This window comes from Globicephala melas, chromosome 1 (genome assembly GCF_963455315.2).
Source record: "Globicephala melas chromosome 1, mGloMel1.2, whole genome shotgun sequence".
In the NCBI taxonomy this organism is placed as follows: domain Eukaryota; kingdom Metazoa; phylum Chordata; class Mammalia; order Artiodactyla; family Delphinidae; genus Globicephala; species Globicephala melas.
Genome location: NC_083314.1, coordinates 27,194,158 through 27,213,008, shown reverse-complemented (window position 1 = coordinate 27,213,008; position 18,851 = coordinate 27,194,158). Strand labels below are relative to the sequence as shown.

The 18,851-nt window shown below is 35.0% G+C and overlaps 1 protein-coding gene across 3 annotated transcripts in view; it reads right to left on the bottom strand.

Annotated features, from left to right (window-relative positions):
* Nucleotides 1–18,851, bottom strand: part of AKT3 (AKT serine/threonine kinase 3) — a 395,398-nt gene that overhangs the window by 368,147 nt on the left and 8,400 nt on the right. For all 3 annotated transcript variants that reach the window (XM_060307050.1, XM_060307115.2, XM_060307149.2), the window contains exon 2: nt 16,758–16,915. In XM_060307050.1, the coding sequence (XP_060163033.1) occupies nt 16,758–16,803 (46 nt within the window). In that variant the 5' untranslated portion in view covers nt 16,804–16,915. The remainder of the gene's footprint in view (nt 1–16,757; nt 16,916–18,851) is intronic.

Sequence of the window (18,851 nt, the reverse complement as noted above, 5' to 3'; positions counted from 1 at the left end):
AAGTGTTGGGTAATCTGTTATATAGCGGCAGACAACCAATGTAGCTATACTGCTCTAAAACGACACAGTACTTCTGTCAAAATATATAGCTATGTGTCTAGTCTGAAGTGCAAGATACTTGCACCCCAAGTCCTTGTTAGAAAGTATCATCTTAAACTATTTGAAAACCCAGCTTGTTTCAAAAGCCTGTTTAAAAATAATAGCTTTTCTATTCCTTAAATTATCCTCTGTTATTTACTTATTTGAAAAAATATTCTAAATTCTATCCTAGGATTAAGTCAGGCATAGAAGACTGAGATAAATTTTAATGCTACATCTTCCAATTTTACTGGCATCTACTTTAAGATGTTTTAAGAAAATTTCACTTGTGTAACTTCTCTGATTCCTTCCTTTGAGGACTTACTATGCAGTAGGCATTCAATAGCAAAGATAAACAAGGTAACTATGAAGCAGAATTGAAGGCAGGTAAAAATTTTATCACTCCCCTCTCTTTTCCAGGGAGTCAATCCCTGCCTAGTCTGTGCCCCCAAAGCACTTTGTACAAATCTCTTTTTTAATAATAATAGTAAAAACAGCTAACATTTATGAAGCACATACTATGTGCCTGGCGTAATTCAAAGCCTTTCACATGATTTAACTCAATCCTCACAATAATCTTCATAAGGCAAGAACTATTATTATCCCCATAATACAGATGAGGAAATTAACTCATCTTAAAGAGTCTCTTCCCCCACTTAGACTCTAGACTCTATGAAGGCAGGTGACCTGCATCTCCATATCCTCCCCAGTCTCCAGTACATACTTCTCTAATTTGATTAAAGAAATGAGTTTATCCAAGTACTAGAAATAAATATGCTCACTTATTTTACAGGAACAATTTTTCACTCTTCAGAAGCATAAAGTGGTAACACCTTTTTAGACTAAGATAAAATTGCTTGGGGCTAAATAAGTATCTCTGGGTAACTGGTAAGAAAAATTAACAAAAAAGAAGTTTATCAGTTCATTGATAAACACAACTATTAAGACCTAAACTTCTACAAACAAGTCTAATTTGATAGTAATGTATTTTTATTCAGCACCATTTTAATGCTGAAAGCCATAAATATCACCCTGAAAGCTATATAAATTTGCATTAAAAAAATTTTTTAAAGAAGTCAGTGACAGAGGAATAAGAAAATAAGGGGTAGTACTCATTAAAATATATGGATGAAAAAATCCAAGTAAATATAAAATCCAAGTAAATATAAAACCTAACACTTTGAACGATGTAATTTGAGTCTTTTTGGGTTGGTAGAGTTGGAATCATCAGCTATAAAACCTGTGACTACCGATTTCATTGCATACTGACTTAAAAACAAAAAGGAAAACCTTTATATAATTGATTTGATACACTAAAACTCACAATCCTCAGAAAACTGGCTAGAAACTGAAATTTGGATTCTGCAAGGAGAATCAAGTCAAATTGAGGATCATTTTACAAACATACTTCCTAATTCTCTATCAACTCAGAATACCAAACTACCTTTTTTTTTTTTTTTTTTTTTTTTGGCGGTACGCGGGCCTGTCACTGTTGTGGCCTCTCCCATTGCGGAGCTCAGGCTCCGGACACGCAGGCTCAGCGGCCATGGCTCACGGGTCCAGCCGCTCCGTGCGCCGCGCAGCACGTGGGATCTTCCCAGACCGGGGCACGAACCCGTGTCCCCTGCATCGGCAGGCAGACTCTCAACCACTGCGCCACCAGGGAAGCCCAAACTACCCTTATTTTCAGAAGGAGGCACAAGTCTAATACTCCTAACGAACAGAAAAAATCGCTATATTTTAGAATAATCTCCACAGGGGTAAATTTTAGAGGATGCTGTGTGCCAAATTTTCAATCTGACCTCTATAAAGGTTGGAAATTGTCTCTGCTAGAAATCTAAGAACTGAAGTACAAACATTATAATTATATATATGTATCTCAATACTTTTTGTGGCACACGCTGTTGGTTCGCTAATGCAGTATCAATTCCCAATACCTTTTACCCTGGCCACCTCCCACTACAGAGTGAAAGCCATCTTGAAACCTTGAAGCAACAACTGCAGGAATGAACAGCCAACAAACTAAAGGTAAAGAAGCAGAGAGAGCTTGAATCTTTGGTGATTTTATCCTTATCTGATAAACAACCAGCTACTGCCCACCTTTACCCTTTTTAGGTAAAATAAATAAACCTGCCTTTGTTACTGCTGGCTACCTCCTTATTCAGTTATTTTTAGCAGAATGCTTGCCTTACTAATACATTTAAAACATATAGAGAATATGGTTCTCTAATTCCTTTAAGTAAAAAAAAGTTATAGCACTTGTGTAAATAAACAATAGTCATACTGATGCCAAATGTATGACAATCCTATATATTTTCCCTTAATAATACTTTTCTGATTATAAAAGTTACATTCAACTTCAGAAATTTTACAAAATACAGAAAAATATAATGAAGAAAACAACCCACTACCCAGAGATAACCACTTTTAATATTTTGGTATATTTCCTTCCAATCAATTTTTACACTTATATCAATATACAGAACTATGCTTTTTATTTTCATAAACTGGTATCATGCAGGATACAGTTTATTATTACTATTAACTAATACATGCACAAAGTAACAATAATTCAGTAACAGATGAAAGAACATAAGACTTAAAAATAAACTGTCTCTTCCACCATTCACACACAACCCCCCCACACCCTCACCATTCCACTTGTCAAAAAGAGCCACTTTTAATACTTCTGGCATTATAGCTCTTTTTCTTATCACCTGTGACCGTATCAACTGACTTCCCACTATGAAGGTGAAAAATTGTTCCCCTTCACCTTTCTTCCCAATTTTTACTACTTTTATTTTCATTTTTAGTTTTTCTACTGGTTGATATCATAACATTAAAAAATATACTTAAGCCTCTATTCCTTGACACATGAATTTTAGATAGAATGTCTTAGTATGCAAATGTGGAAGATAAGGAAATTAGTGTTCTTACATGGCAAACATTTTTAGTCAACCACAGGATTAAAATGCAACTATCATTTGGCCTTACCCAATCCTGAGTGAGGAAGAAAAAAATATACATACTTGTTGCTGTAGCACTAATTCATTTAATTTAAGAAAAAGTGTTGGAAAAGATAGTAGTTTCATAATAGAGAGCAAATACAGGAAAACAAACTAATTTTTAAAAATTGTTAAAGACACACATAACTTTTAAAATGATAAAAGATGAAGACTGAGGAAGAGAGCACAACATTCAGGCCAGACAACAGAAAAGGAATACTAACTCCTCTTTTACACTTGTCTTCTCACAAGACAGCCATCATAATGCAAACACTGATGTCCAAAGGTGCTGAGAAGATAGTAAGTTATCACTTTGAGTTCCAGTTAGCATCAATAATCTTTGAGAAATACAGAGCATCAGAAGGGTATTAAAAACAAAACAAAATAAAAACCTGTACGGGCAAGGATCCTTAACTGTTTTTATAGGAGAAAACAATAGATGAGCCTAAATATTAAATATTAGTAAACTTGATGTCAAAGTTAGCAATATCCTATAACATATTAAGTAGCAATAGCAGATACTGTTTATTAACTATTTAGTATATCCCATGTACTGTGATAAAAGCTAATCAAACATTATGATCTTTTATATGGTCTTACAACCATATAAAACAGACATTATTATCATCTCCATCTTACAGATGAGAAATTTAAGGCATATTAAGACTGAGTATTTTGCCCCCAGTCAGTAGTAAAAGGCAAAGCCAAGACTTGAAGTTCCATTCTCTTAACCACTGGACTAAACTGACAGTATGAGTTCTTAAAAATGAGAAAAACAGATGGATGAGAAATAAGAATAGGTTCACTAGAAGCAAGTTCTATCAAAGTAGTCATTCTTTTCTGAATTACCATGTTGCAACAGCATAGACAAATCTCTAAGACATATTGTTAAGTGATTATGATGCCATTTATGGAAAATGAGACAAAACAGAAAGATCCAAATGTTTATACAGAATAGAGCACAGAAATCTCATTTCTTCAATTATTCCTATTCCTGTGCCCTGCCCAATTTTCTTGAATCCCAATCTCTGGGCAAGAGACAAATACTACTTACAGTTGGCATGTATCTTTCTGGTTCTCAAATATTTGAGGGAAAATTTGACTTTATACTGGCACAACACACTTGACACTAATATTTCTGAGAAGGAAAATAATAGTGGAGGAATTATATGGTACTCTATTTATTTGCTGCTTTGGTCTTTTATAAAAAGAACTCATATATGACTTCCATAACACAAATTTTTAGAATCGTAATGATGCTCAAAGAAAACAGGGCAAAAGTTTCTAAGTATGACGTCAATGGCCTCCTTGGAAGAGAAGTTTGATACAGCAGAATATGTAACACTTAAAAACCTTTGCCAAGACAAAACTAAAGTTAAAAGGCATAAACAAATCAGGAAAATATCAATATTTGCAACAGTGACAAAACAATCAATAAAATAACAGTATCCGGAATATATAAAAAGTTCTTACAAATAAATAAGAACATATACAATTTATGAACTTGACTAAAGACATAGGCTTCAATACAAAAACTGACTAAGGATAAGAACAAGCAATTTATTTGAGGAAAGCAATGGCTAAAAGCAGTAACAATAAAGTTAAGCCTCAGTAACAAAGAAATGTAAAATAAAATAGCAATATAATGGCAAAAACTAAAAACGGGGGGAAGCAGGGGGAAGGAGAGATAAATTGGGAGACTGGGATTGACATATACACACTACTATATATAAAACAGATGACTAATAAGAACCTACTGTATAGCACAGGGAACTCTTCTCTATACTCTGTAATGACCTATATGGGAAAAGAATGTAAAAGAGAGTGGATATATGTATATGTATAACTGATTCACCCTGCTGTACAGCAGAAATTAACACAACACTGTAAATCAACTATACTCCAATAAAAACTAAAAAAAACAAAAAACCAAACAAACAAACAAAAAAAGAATAACACCCAGTGATGGCTATGGTATGAGAAAGCACAAACTTTTACAAACTAGTGATGGGAAAGTATAATAAATACATTGTTACGTTCACTTCTGGGCACCACATTCTAAGACAAACTGAGATATTTCCATAGTAGGACAAGATTACATATGAGAGAGCTAGAAACCATGTCATACAATAAACGAATTAAAGAAAAGAGAACACTGCTTAAAAAGAAGATTTTAGGGAAGACATCACAGTGACCTTGAAATATCTGAAGGCCTATCACATGGAAAACAGAACTTGTTTTATACTGCTCAGGAAGGCAAAACAAAGACCACTAGTGCTCAGAGCTGTTAAATAATGAAACAGTCATGCCTTATACAGTTAGATTTTAGTTACAATAAATGATCCATCAGAAACCCATCAGAAAAGATTCTTCTTATAAGCTTGGAAAGTTAAGTTTCATGAACTCAGAAGCACTTCTCAGTTCTAAGAGTAAAGCAAAAATTACCCTTAAACTATGGATAAACCTTCCAGAACTATGACCACTACTGTATTTTCACTACAGTGTCCCACTTACCTGGTTTAGATAACTTATATACTCACCTATTCTGGGACTAAGAGGGTTCTGCCCAGCCGCCTCTGCCAGGAATAACCATTTAGTCAGTTCTACTAATTCCTACCCCATTAGTTCCTACACACAAAAACACACCAGATGTATGACCTGATCTGGAATCCCAAAACTCTATCCTAGGTACAGGCTGCTTTCACAACTGTGATGATCTATTCTATATGCCCTGCCTTGCTTCAGCTGTCCCAAATTGAGTTCCTTGCCCTGAAATCTGTGACATACTGCTATTTGAACGTCTAGAATTGTCTTCTTCCTCTTCCTTATTCATTCGTCAAAAATATATTAAGAGCCTACTATGTTCAAGGCACTGGTAGACCCTATATGGGAAAGAAATATAGTTATACTGGACAAGTTTCCTGCCCTCAGGGAGTTTATAATGGAGAACGTAAAATAATGGGTCTATGTAATAACTAGTCAATATAAAGTCTCAAGGAAGCAAAGGCATGAAAGTGATGTAATATTAGAGACAAGAGAATTCATTCTAACTTTGTAAGACTGTGATGTGGGAAAATACCAAGGAGGTGATACTAAAACTTGGCTTTGAGGGTCATGAAAGATTTTCACCAACAAAGACAGAAGGGGAAAAAAAAAAAATGCCAAGCAGAAAAACTGGCATAAGTAAAAACATACCTATAAGAAAATACAGTGGTAGGTGCATGGTTATAACATCAGTAAGACAATGTGAACAGAATGCCAATATTTAAAGAAAGTTTCTCCATGTCAAAGGATACAGAAGCTATGGAGGTAGCTTCTCCAAGTGAGTTAACACAACAAGTTCAAGAGGTATAGCTTCCCTGCACTCCCCAATGGCACATGAAGTTTCCACCAGATGGAAGATACTCCCCTTTTCCGTTCTTAGAGAGTTTTAAACCCTCCTGTCCAACAGTTCTTACCCCCTCACCAGGTACTAATAATAGATTTTTTAAAAGAACTCCAGTACATTCTTGAGTGACAAGAAAGAAACAAAATATGAAGTATCATAAAATTGGCAATAAAGAAATTCCGCTACTGGTCCTGGCTCTGTCCCTGACTCAAAAAATGACCTGTTTTCTAATCTGTACGACAAATGAGTATAATACTAGACAACTTCCAAAGTCTCCTCTAGCTTAAAGTTCTATAAATTTACTTGGAAAAAAGGTTTAGCTATGTTTACAGGTGACTGGAGCTCACCTGGTTTAAACCATTGTTTCCTCAACCACAAAGGCAGATGAAACTTCTACTCCTCTTAATCTGTTATAAGTAATTAAATTAACAAATAACAAAACTAAGTGACTTATAAAGCTTGAACAATTTTAGATCTATACATTAAAACATATGCCTAGCAGAGTTCCACTTCCAGTGATTGTAGGGAGACTTGTATTAGGCTAACTTTCCCATACATAAAATTATAATTCTGTACAAAATACTAAAAAAAAACTATTTGAAGGCAGTGGAAAGCACCAAAAGCAAGCAGAAACTGGGGGGAAGTTGGCCCCTGAAAGAAGGGAACTGCACTGGATGAGATTTGCATTTTTATATGGCTTTTTGCTTGAGGGGCTCCTCCATTCCTTGAGATTAGTGTGGATAAAAACTTAGACAAAAAAATCATAGTCTTGCTGGCTTAAGGAGTCAGATGATGGAGTTCAGAACTGCCAAAAACTTTTCATGGCTAGAAAGTAGAAAGGATAGCCCACGAGAGAGGGAGACACAGAGGAGCCCCCAAACCTGCACATAAACTCTGCCCGAATTCTAGATAAATACTGCATGTATAGGAAGAACTCCAATGCATAGGAAAAACTCCAATGAGCCTGAAAGCATAAAGCAAAAAGTGGGAGGAAAAAAGCAGAGATTTCAACTGCTTTTCACAACAGGAGAAATGAACTGTAGAGACTGAATAGAATCAAGTTAAGTACCAATTAGAACATAAAGCAGTGGTGTTCAGTAGGAAATAAGAGATCCACAACGAACTGTATACAGCTGAAAATTACCAGACATGTGAAGTAACAAGAAAATGTAATCATAGGCAAAGAAAAAAAACAATCAACAGAAACCAACTCCAAGAAAATCCTAATGTCAGAATTAGCAGACAACAGAACAACACTAGATGAAATGGACAAATTCCTCACAATACACAATTTACTCAAACTGACACAAGATGAAACAAAATCTGAATAGTCCTATATCTATTAAATAAATTGAATGTATTATAAAAAAACTCACAAAAATACTCCAACCCAGATGGCTTCACTGATTGCATTTTATCAAACATATAAGGAAGAAATAAAACCCATCTTCTGCAAATTCCTTCAAAATTTGAGGGAATTCTCAACCTATCTTATGAGTCTACCATAACTTATGCAAAACCTGAAATGAAAATTATCAATCAATATTCTGATAAATGTAAAAAAGGATCCTTAACAAAGTATTAGTGAATCGAAACTGGCAACATGGGACTTCCCTGGTGGCGCAGTGGTTAGAAATCCACCTGCCAATGCAGGCGACACGGGTTTGATCCCTGGTCCAGGAAGATCCAACATGCCGCAGAGCAACTAAGCCCATGTCCCCCAACTACTGAGCCCGCGTGCCACAACTATTGATGCCCGGGTGCCTAGAGCCCATGCTTGCACCAAGAGAAGCCACCACAATGAGAAGCCCTAGCACCGCAACCAAGAGTAGCCCCCGCTCACCACAACTAGAGAAAGCCTGCACGCAGCAACAAAGACCCAACGCAGCCAAAAATAAAAATAAAATAAAATAAAATAAACTGGCAATATATTAAAGATCATCATGACCAAATGGGATTTATTCCAGCAATGAAAGTAGTATACTATATTAACATATTAAAAGAATAATGGGAAAAATTAAATGGTAATTTCAATAGATGCCAGAAAATCTCCTGAAAAAGCTGAATACCCACTCATGATAAAAACTCTCAGCAAACTAGGGAATAGTAGGGAACTTTCTCAACCCAATAAAGGGCAACAATGAAATCCTACATGATACTTAGTGGTAAAATAAATGCTTTCCCAATAAGATGAGAAATAAGGCAAAAATGTCCACTCTCACAAATTATACTCAACATTATACTAGAGGTCCTAACCAGTGAAGTAAGACCAGAAAAGTTAATTAAAGGCATAAAGACTGGAAAGGAAGAAACAGAACTGTGGCTCTTTGCAGATGACTATCATCACAAAATATTTAGAGTAACTAACATTAACAAGTGAAGTTAATGAGACTGTAGGATATAAAATCAATACACTGACTCAACTGTTGATTAGTAAGGTGTATAATGGCAATTTTATAATTATATAACCCTAGAATGCATATGAAAGCTATTTGATGGTTCTCTCCATTTGGTTTACTTAAAATTTTCAAAACAAATATATTGAAACAATAGGAAAAACAAATTTCACATTACAGCAAATACATTAAATCTCCAAGTTTCAATGCTATTAGAAAATACATTTAATTTTTCCATGTTTCTTCTCCATTTATAACATCAATAGTCAAAGCGAGCTTCTCTAATCTACCATGTGGTTTATACAGTCACTACCACCACTACCACTGCTTTTTACTCTCTATGGAAAACGCTTGCTGCTGAGTAGTAAACAGGAAATCATACTGTCATTTTCTCTCTCCTTAATCACTTTATAATTTATTTCAAAAGTCACTTTGTGAATAAAACATGAACAAAATGTACACAAGTACATACAAATGAAAGGAGAAGGAAAGACCCTTGGACTTAGATAAGCACCCCCAAAAATGCACACTTTGTTTTCTGTAACAACTTACAATTGACTAGATCACAACACGTGTTAAAAACATAACCAAGCTTACATTCTTCGTTACTGAGGTATATTTTGCACAGTGGGGATTAAGCTGTTTTGTGAGAAAACTCATAAACATATAAAGTTTTAGCTTAGAATCAACAAATACTAACATTCTAGTTCATCTAATCAAACCATTTCATAGGATATAAGACAAATGTCATTCAATAGATACAGTTTATGGATATCCCTGAATTGGAAACTATAAGTACAAGGCAAACTAGGGAAAAAGTTCTTTAAAAGCACAAGGTGGTTACACACAAAAAACACAACATGAAAGTTAGATTTGTTAAATACAACAAAAAGTGTAAGCAATTAATATATCATGCATTTTCATCAATCAAAATGTTTTAATGATAAAACTACCTCTTAGATTTGTACCAATTTCAAAACATCAAGATGATGAGTTGACTAGAAATACATTACAAATTTTAACTTGTTATCAAAGGAACTGGCTCTCCACATTAATAAAAGACTCCTTAGGTTTTTAAGAAACAGTACTATTAACCAAACAAAATTTTATGAATTACAATAAACCCTTATATAATATTATTACAATATACTTATTTCTATAATTTAAACCATTTAAGCAGGTTAAATTTCCCATTTTATTAATACAATAACTTTCTTAAGAGCAAATATTACTACTAAGCTGTAATGGAAACTAAGAAAGCAAAACTTTTGACATCTAGTTTAAAGACTGAGTTACCTAGAGTACGCCTACAGGCTGGTCTTTGAAGAAGGTAAATTAAGAAGTGTCTAATATATATGCAGATGCCTCTTATCCTGATGTGCAGTCAAACTGTGAGGTGCTCTCCTAGGACCAGTAAGAAGGAAAATGCAGCTAATACTCCAGTTTACAACTGACGTTTCTTTTATTGTCATTTCTTACACCAACAATACTATGTTAATGTGTTATCTCAATTAATACTCACCATTTTGCAATTGCTCCAGATAAGTACAGGAAAAAAGGTTTCACTACTGATCTACCACTAATAACCGAAGTTAGGAAAGCATTTATCCTACATAATATCAGTAATTATCTTTAAGTTTTTTCTTCCTTTTCTAGGAAGATATTTACTGAAGAGCAACTTATTAACACTAAAATTACAAATAAAATGAGATTATACCTGGATAGGAGCTAAGAACTGATTCATAAATACAGGTTTGAGAAAAAGGACTGATAGTCAAAGTAAGAACTATAAATTTTTCTATATTTATTTATTTTATTTATAGTTTAATAGTTTAAAACCACTCCTCTACATACATTATCTCGCAATGCTTACAATCACACTGTGAGGTAAAGGAGGCAGATATATTCATTTTCAAATGAGTATACCAAAGTTCAGGTGATAATAATCTACCCAGGGTAATAAGCAAGGAGCAAATAATAATTAATAACCTTTCAGAAGAAATTCTTTGAACCGAAATACAAGCAAACAACAACAGACTATATAATGAAATTTGCTTGACTAAAACATAAAATTATTATTAAAATAATACTGAAAATCTCTAAAGGGATAAATTAAGAGTGGAAGAAAAAAAAATGTCCAACTGTTTCAACTAATCCTTTCAAGAGTACAGTTAAACAATAGCATCACAAATCCTCACTCAGTGAAATCTAACTTATCAAAGTATAGGGAAAATACATAAATTGTAAAAATAGAGGACACTATCTGGAACCCCAGTCTTTCATTCAGAAATATACACAGACTAAAAGGGATCACCAGACGCCTGAAGAAAACAACCACTACCAAAAAAAGAACCAAAATAAACAAACTGGAAGAATTATTCAATGAGGAGAAAAAACTTAAAATGTTTTTAGTGTCATAAGATTACAGATTATATTATATATGTAAAATAAGAGCTGGTGACTATGAACTAGATGGAATTCCCAGAAATATAAACTAAAAGCTGAGATAAGTAATTCAATAAAGGGCAAGAGAGTTAAGGAAATCTCTCAGAACAAAGAGAAAAAACAAAGATAAAAAAAAAGAAAAACTTCAAAACAGAGTATTGGTATAGAAGCTCTAGGAAAAAAACATGAAAGAATATAGAGAACATAGAAGGGAAAAAATAATGAAAGAAATACAGAAGATTGCTCAGAACTGAAGAACAGCCCACATTTTCAAAGGATCCACCAAATGCTTTATAGGATAAATTAAAAAGGACTATAACCCATCCTCCTTAAATTTCATAACACCAAGGATAAAGAGGCATCAACACAAAAAGCTTCCAGAAAACAAAAATAGGCTACCTACAAAAATACTATCCATATTAGCATCAAACCTCTTATCAGTAAAACTGGTTACTAAAAGGTAATGAAACACAACCTTCAGAATGCTGAAGGAAAATAATTTTAAACTTGAACTCTATACCCAGCCAAGGGCATGTATCAGGTGCAAAAGTGAAAAGGACACTTCAAAAATGGTGTTGACAAGCACCCAAACACATTCCTTTTGAAAACGGTACTTCAGGAAGTACTCCAGAAAACTACAAAATAAATCCAAAACAAAAAGAAAAAAGACATGAGAGCTAAGAAAACACTTTTCCAAAAGTGCAATTAAATAATGATATTAGCTAAGCATTACACTCAGAAAAAAGTCAGTTCATATTAGAACTTCAACAAACAGTATGATTAAAAAGCTAGATAACCAAGTGATATGATGAAGAAGGGACACCCTCTTCTACCAACAGGGGGAAAATGTAGTAATTAGAAAATTCAAAAATAAGTTATATGCCAAACTAGAAGCCAAACTAAAGTATGGGATGATCTTGAGTACCAAGAGAGTATAAAAATCCATCTATTCAATCCAAAAATGGGCAGAAGACCTAAACAGACATTTCTCCAAAGAAGATATACAGATTGCCAACAAACACATGAAAGAATGCTCAACATCATTAATAATTAGAGAAATGCAAATCAAAACTACAATGAGATACCATCTCACACCGGTCAGAATAGCCATCATCAAAATATCTACAAACAATAAATGCTGGATAGGGTGTGGAGAAAAGGGAACCCTCTTGCACTGTTGGTGGGAATGTAAATTGATACAGCCACTATGGAGAACAGCATGGAGGTGCCTTAAAAAACTAAAAATAGAACTACCATACGACCCAGCAATCCCACTACTGGGCATACACCCTGAGAAAACCATAATTCAAAAAGAGTCATGTACCAAAATGTTCACTGCAGCTCTATTTACAATAGCCAGGATATGGAAGCAATGTAAGTGTCCATCGACAGATGAATGGATAAAGAAGATGTGGCACATGTATACAATAGAATATTACTCAGCCATAAAAAGAAACGAAACTGAGTTATTTGTAGTGAGGTGGACAGACTGTCATACAGAGTGAAGTAAGTCAGAAACAGAAAAAATTCTGTATGCTAACACATATATACGGAATCAAAAAAAAAAAAAGAAAAGAAAACGGTCGGAAGAACCTAGGGGCAAGACGGGAATAAAGATGCAGACCTACTAGAGAATGGACTTGAGGATACGGGGAGGGGGAAGGGTAAGCTGGGGCAAAGTAAGAGAGTGGCATGGACATATATACACTACCAAACGTAAAATAGATAGCTACTGGGAAGCAGCCGCATAGCACAGAGATATCAGCTCGGTGCTTTGTGACCACCTAGAGGGGTGGGATAGGCAGGGTGGGAGGGAGGGAGATGCAAGAGGGAAGAGATATGGGGACATATGTATATGTATAACTGATTCACTTTGTTATAAAGCAGAAACTGACACACCATTGTAAAGCAATTATACTCTAATAAAGATGTTAAAAAAAAAAAATCCGGGCTTCCCTGGTGGCGCAGTGGTTGAGAGTCCGCCTGCCAATGCAGGGGACGCAGGTTCGTGTCCCGGTCTGGAAAGAACCACATGCCGCGGAGCGGCTGAGGCCACAACAGTGAGAGGCCCGCGTCCGGCAAAAAAAAAAAAAAAAAAATCCATCTATTCTCTATGGATCCCATCATACTACTCTGTTTAGCAGTATTATGTACATAATCATAATATGGATTAATGCTTTTTAGAATCAGCAAATATAACTATTATAAACCTTAAAAATATAAAATCAATGTTACAGTTGACATAAAATGGGAAGGGAATGTGGAATTCAAGGGAAAGATTGTGAGGGGTACTAATTTTCCTCAACTTATAAAGTGGCAATTCTACTTTCTAGAATTAACGGTGCAAGTGCTAGAAGTTTAATCACAAACACCAAAAAATAAACAAATATCAATAAAAGGAAGAAGGGCAAGAATAGGCATTAAAAGTTTAAATTCTTCATTTTTTCACAATGAAGATATACTAGATTACTTAAGATTCATCAAAAATAATGTTTAGCATATTATATATAAAACTGGGATAGAGCTTCCCTGGTGGCACAGCAGTTGAGAGTCCGCCTGCCGATGCAGGGGACACGGGTTCGTGCCCCGGTCCGGGAAGATCCTACATGCCGCGGAGCAGCTGGGCCCGTGAGCCATGGCCGCTGAGCCTGCGCGTCTGGAGCCTGTGCTCCGCAACGGGAGAGGCCACAACAGTGAGAGGCCCGCGTCCGGCAAAAAAAAAAAAAAAAAAAACCTGGGATAATAATCAGCAGAAGAATTAAAAATAGAAAAGGTCTCTCTGAGGAAAGAAACTAGTTAGAAGAGGTAGAGTTACTTTTCATTCTATACCTTGTGTACTATTCAAATTCTTATACTTATATGACTATTACATCCCAAAATACACACACACACACACACACACACACACACACACACTCATTACAATCCCCATTCACTAAACAATTCAGGAAAAACACTGAGAAATTCTTTTTCATTTTTCTATATTCCATGCACTATACACCAAACTTCTATTTTGGTATTTCAAACAAGACACAATTAATTAAATAAGACTCAAGAACCACCCAAAACCCTTGAAAAAATGTGGTGATAGTAATAGCTTACATTTGTGTTAGAACTGCCAAAACACATCCACACCCACTATCTCATTTAATCCTCACAACAGTCTTGTGAGAGCAAATTTTTGAGATTAATAAAGTAAAACTCGGGCTTCCCTGGTGGTGCAGTGGTTAAGAGTCCACCTGCCGATGCAGGGGACACGGGTTCATGCCCCAGTCCGGGAGATCCCACATGCCGCGGAGCAGCTGGGCCCGTGAGCCATGGCTGCTGAGCCTGCGCGTCCTGAGCCTGTACTCAGCAACGGGAGAGGCCACAACAATGAGAGGCCCGCGTACCGCAAAAAAATAAATAAATAAATAAAGTAAAACTCCAAAAGGTTTAAGTTATTTGCCAGCCCCCCCAACAAAATAGGAAAAATAATATAAATGTAATGGACAAGTTAAAAATTTTTTTAAATAACTTCTATACAGCACTGAAATGTGAAAATGCTTTCCAAATGTATAATATGAGAATAACATGAGAAAAATTAAACAACAGTACGAACAGCCACTTTGGAAAACAGTTTAGCAGTTTTTATAGAGTTAAACATACACTTACCATATGACTCAGTAATCTCATTCTTAGGTTAATACCCAAGAAAAATGAAAACATATCACACAAAGACGTGCACTCAAATGATCACAGCAGCTTTATTCATAACAGCCAAAAACTAGAAACAACCCAAGTGTGCACCAACTAGTAAACAGGTAAATTGTGGTATGGCCAGATAGTGGAATACCACTCAACAAGAAAAAGGAACAAACTAATGATATATACAACAACATAGATGGATCTTTAAAGTATTATGCCATGTGAAAGTAACCAGACACAAAGGACTACATATTGTATGATCCTACTTATATGAAATTCTAGAAAAGCAGAATTATAGTAACAGCAAATCAGTGGTTGCCAGAGTTCAGGGAAGAGGACTGACTGTGCAGGGGAATGAGGGAACTTGCTGGGATGATAGAAATATTCTATATCATGATTTTAGGGTTTGTTACACTAGTGTATAAATTTAGCAAAATTCATCAAAGTAAAAATTGGTGGATTAAAATTGGTGAATTTTATTGTACGTAAATTACAACTCAATAAGGCCAATTTTTTTTTTTTTTTTTTTGCGGTACACGGGCCTCTCACTGCTGTGGCCTCTCCCGTTGCGGAGCACAGGCTCCGGACGCGCAGGCTCAGCGGCCATGGCTCACAGGCCCAGCCACTCCGCAGCATGTGGGATCTTTCCTGACCGGGGCACGAACCTGTGTCCCCTGCATTGGCAGGCGGACTCTCAACCACTGCGCCACCAGGGAAGCCCAATAAGGCCGATTTTTAAAAACTCATTAACACATAATCATATTTAACTATTGACAACAGCTTTTTAGCCTAAGTATTAACTACAGAACTTCAAAGAATATTAAAAATCACTAAATTATTAAGAGGTAACTTTTAACCAGAAAATAGATATATGAGAACTTAAAAGCTCTGAGAATGTAGCCATCTTCATCCTACTGAATTTGGCCATGTGGATAAACAGTAGTTGCCTGGCAACTAATCTAAACTCTAGTCTAGATTTCTAATAAACACACTGACTACATAAGCAGGTGATCTCATGGAGCATAAACTAAGCTTTACATTGAAGAGTTCCTTTAGTATTAAAAAATAATAATGCATTTGAATTATTTATCTAAAGTATTTAAATAACTTTAAGAAATAATAATTATTTCTTATTAACAAGGAATAATAAAAGTAGATCATGAAAAATTAAAATATGAAATTAAACATACATACACACACACACACACACACACACAATCCCTTTCCTCATACGGTCTTTTACTTTAGGACTTTACTTATCTAACTATGGGATTACTGAATCCGTGAGTTTATGAGTGAATCCTTCCTTTTTACTACTTTAAGCCCTTTCCCTGCCACCGCCCAAACTGGCTCAGTATAATTGAATACTTTTATTTATATATTTACATGTCTTTAAATGCATACAAGTTAGATACTTTTCTAGATATTAAATCATTCTAAAGACACCTCTCTGGATTGTAGAATCTGTGGACAATACAGAAAAATACACCATGAACTTTCTGTAACATCCATGCACACAACATACCAGAAAGCCAAACCTTCTTGATTATAAATGATCAAAATCAAGAATTACAAAGAATTCCTAAATAACAAGAAAATTCCTAACACATATGTTAAATATCATTTCTATCTTAGTGGACACAGTATGTCACAGTTTACTTTGTTAACAGCATCAGAAAAAAATATCAACTTCCAGGACACCACTTAGTGTTAGCACACTTACCAACCATATTATTTTCAGTTTTGTTGAACACTTACCCCTCTTCTGAACCCAACCTTCTTTCACAATGGTAACATCGCTCATGATGGCGCCCCTCTGAGCCCCCAACTTGGAGAAAAGGTACTTTGTGATACCAGCTTTGGGGTTTGGATTCTCTGCTGCTGCTGCCCTTCCCACTCTCTAGTGATGACTCAGCCTGGAAGGAAGTATTGAAGAAAGAATTTCTTTTTTTTCCATTCTTGCAACTCACACAGCAATAACAAACAACTAATTCTTTGTAAATGTCTTCAACTGGCCTGACCTCACATAAAAGTCTAGCTCTTCAAACTGGGGAACTTATTTATTAAGTAGTTTTATAATGAATGCACTTCCCTGGTCTTGTGACAGAACTTCAAAGGACAGTGAAACTTTTAACCTACAAGGTTGCAACAAAAAAATGTGTTAAGAAAACCACTGTCACACCTACACAAATAATACAGAAAATTTCCTTGGTAATGTGTGTTTGAGGTGAAAAGGGAAGAGAATGAAAGTGAGGTGGACTAAAAGTAAATCTCCATGTATGTCTAGTTTCAAAATCTCAGTAAATTTAGAAATAGTATGGCAAAGCAATTGTGAATGTTTTTAATTGCTGGATTTTATGTAAAAAACAATGTGCTAAGTAACCAACATTTATGTATGCTTACTCTGCCTTGTTCCAAGAAATATTTTAGGTAGATTACAATAAATAAAATATTATAAATCATATAAAATCAATTATTTTTTAAAGTAGATGGAGTGAAACAAAGGGAATATGAAAGTGGGAAAAAGTATGGAGTATTCAGGACATGTCAAGAACTATTACAGGTGCTTACATCTATTATACAATTAACTCCATTTCATAGATGGGAAAACTGAGGCTCAGAGATTAAGTGGCTTGCCTGATTTCAACACAGCTAATGAATGATGGCACCAAGATCTGAACCCAATCTACCTGATTCCAGAGCCTGCATTCTTATTGACTTAAGATAAAAAGAAGCCAGAGTAAAAATCTACATATTTGTGAAAGGTGGACCACAAATTTAACTTGAAGCTTTCAGGAAGCAATACAAATAAGGAAATACAATCAGTTTCAATATTTACAGTATCCATAAATATTTTAAAAAAGAAAAAAAGAAGTTGTTCAGAAGGAAACAATTGTTCTAGGACAAAAATCTGAAATTTAACCCATAGGTCTTCATAAGATACCTTGTAGTGTAATAAACAAAAGCCCTCAAAAATATCCTCACATATATACAGCAATATATATGAGCTTTACTGGCTATTTCTTATTGTCCCTCTCAAGCTAAAAAGGAAAGTGCCAAGATAAAATTGAATTAAAGCATTTCCACAGAAAGGAACCAAAAAACGTGACCCAGGAACCCAGGCATAAATTTCAGATAACCAGAAAAATGGATGTATGGACTATATAACTATACTATTTTCTCAAATATGGTTTTAATAAATAGTGCATAGGAATAAGTTCAAGGTTAGACTTCCTAGCTAGTATTGAAATGAATTACAGTTCTTTTTCCAATGCAAATTAAGTACAGAGCCTAATAATTTAGCAGTCAGGAATTAAGACTACCATTCTCTTAAGAAAAGACTGACAAAGTTTATGTGGCTGAATAGAAGACCACCCCACTCATGTGCCATGGGGCTGAGGGCAGCAACTACAGGCTGGAGCAAGACTGTCCTCAAAATCATTCAGAGTCAAAAGGAATATTAGAATCTCGGTGTATTCTCCCAAAATATGTTTGACAGAATACGAAGAGAAATTCCAGAAAAATAAGAAGAAAAAGAGGGTTAAAAAAAGAAAAAAAAATTATTTGGTCAAGTAAGTTTGCGAAATTCTATAAACCATGTCTTTCTCTTGAAACAACACTATTACCATATTAAAGGTACAAAATATATAATGTATAACCTTATTTATCTCAGCAAATCCTAAACTTACTTGAACACACAGGGCTTTTTTTTTTCCTTTAGTAACATGTATTGAAATCCAGGGGAACACACTGTGAAAAACAGCCATAGGAAATGGCCACATAATTCAAGACAAGACCCATTTCACCATTAAAAACAGGCAAAAAACAAAAACAAAAAAGCTTCCAGTAAAG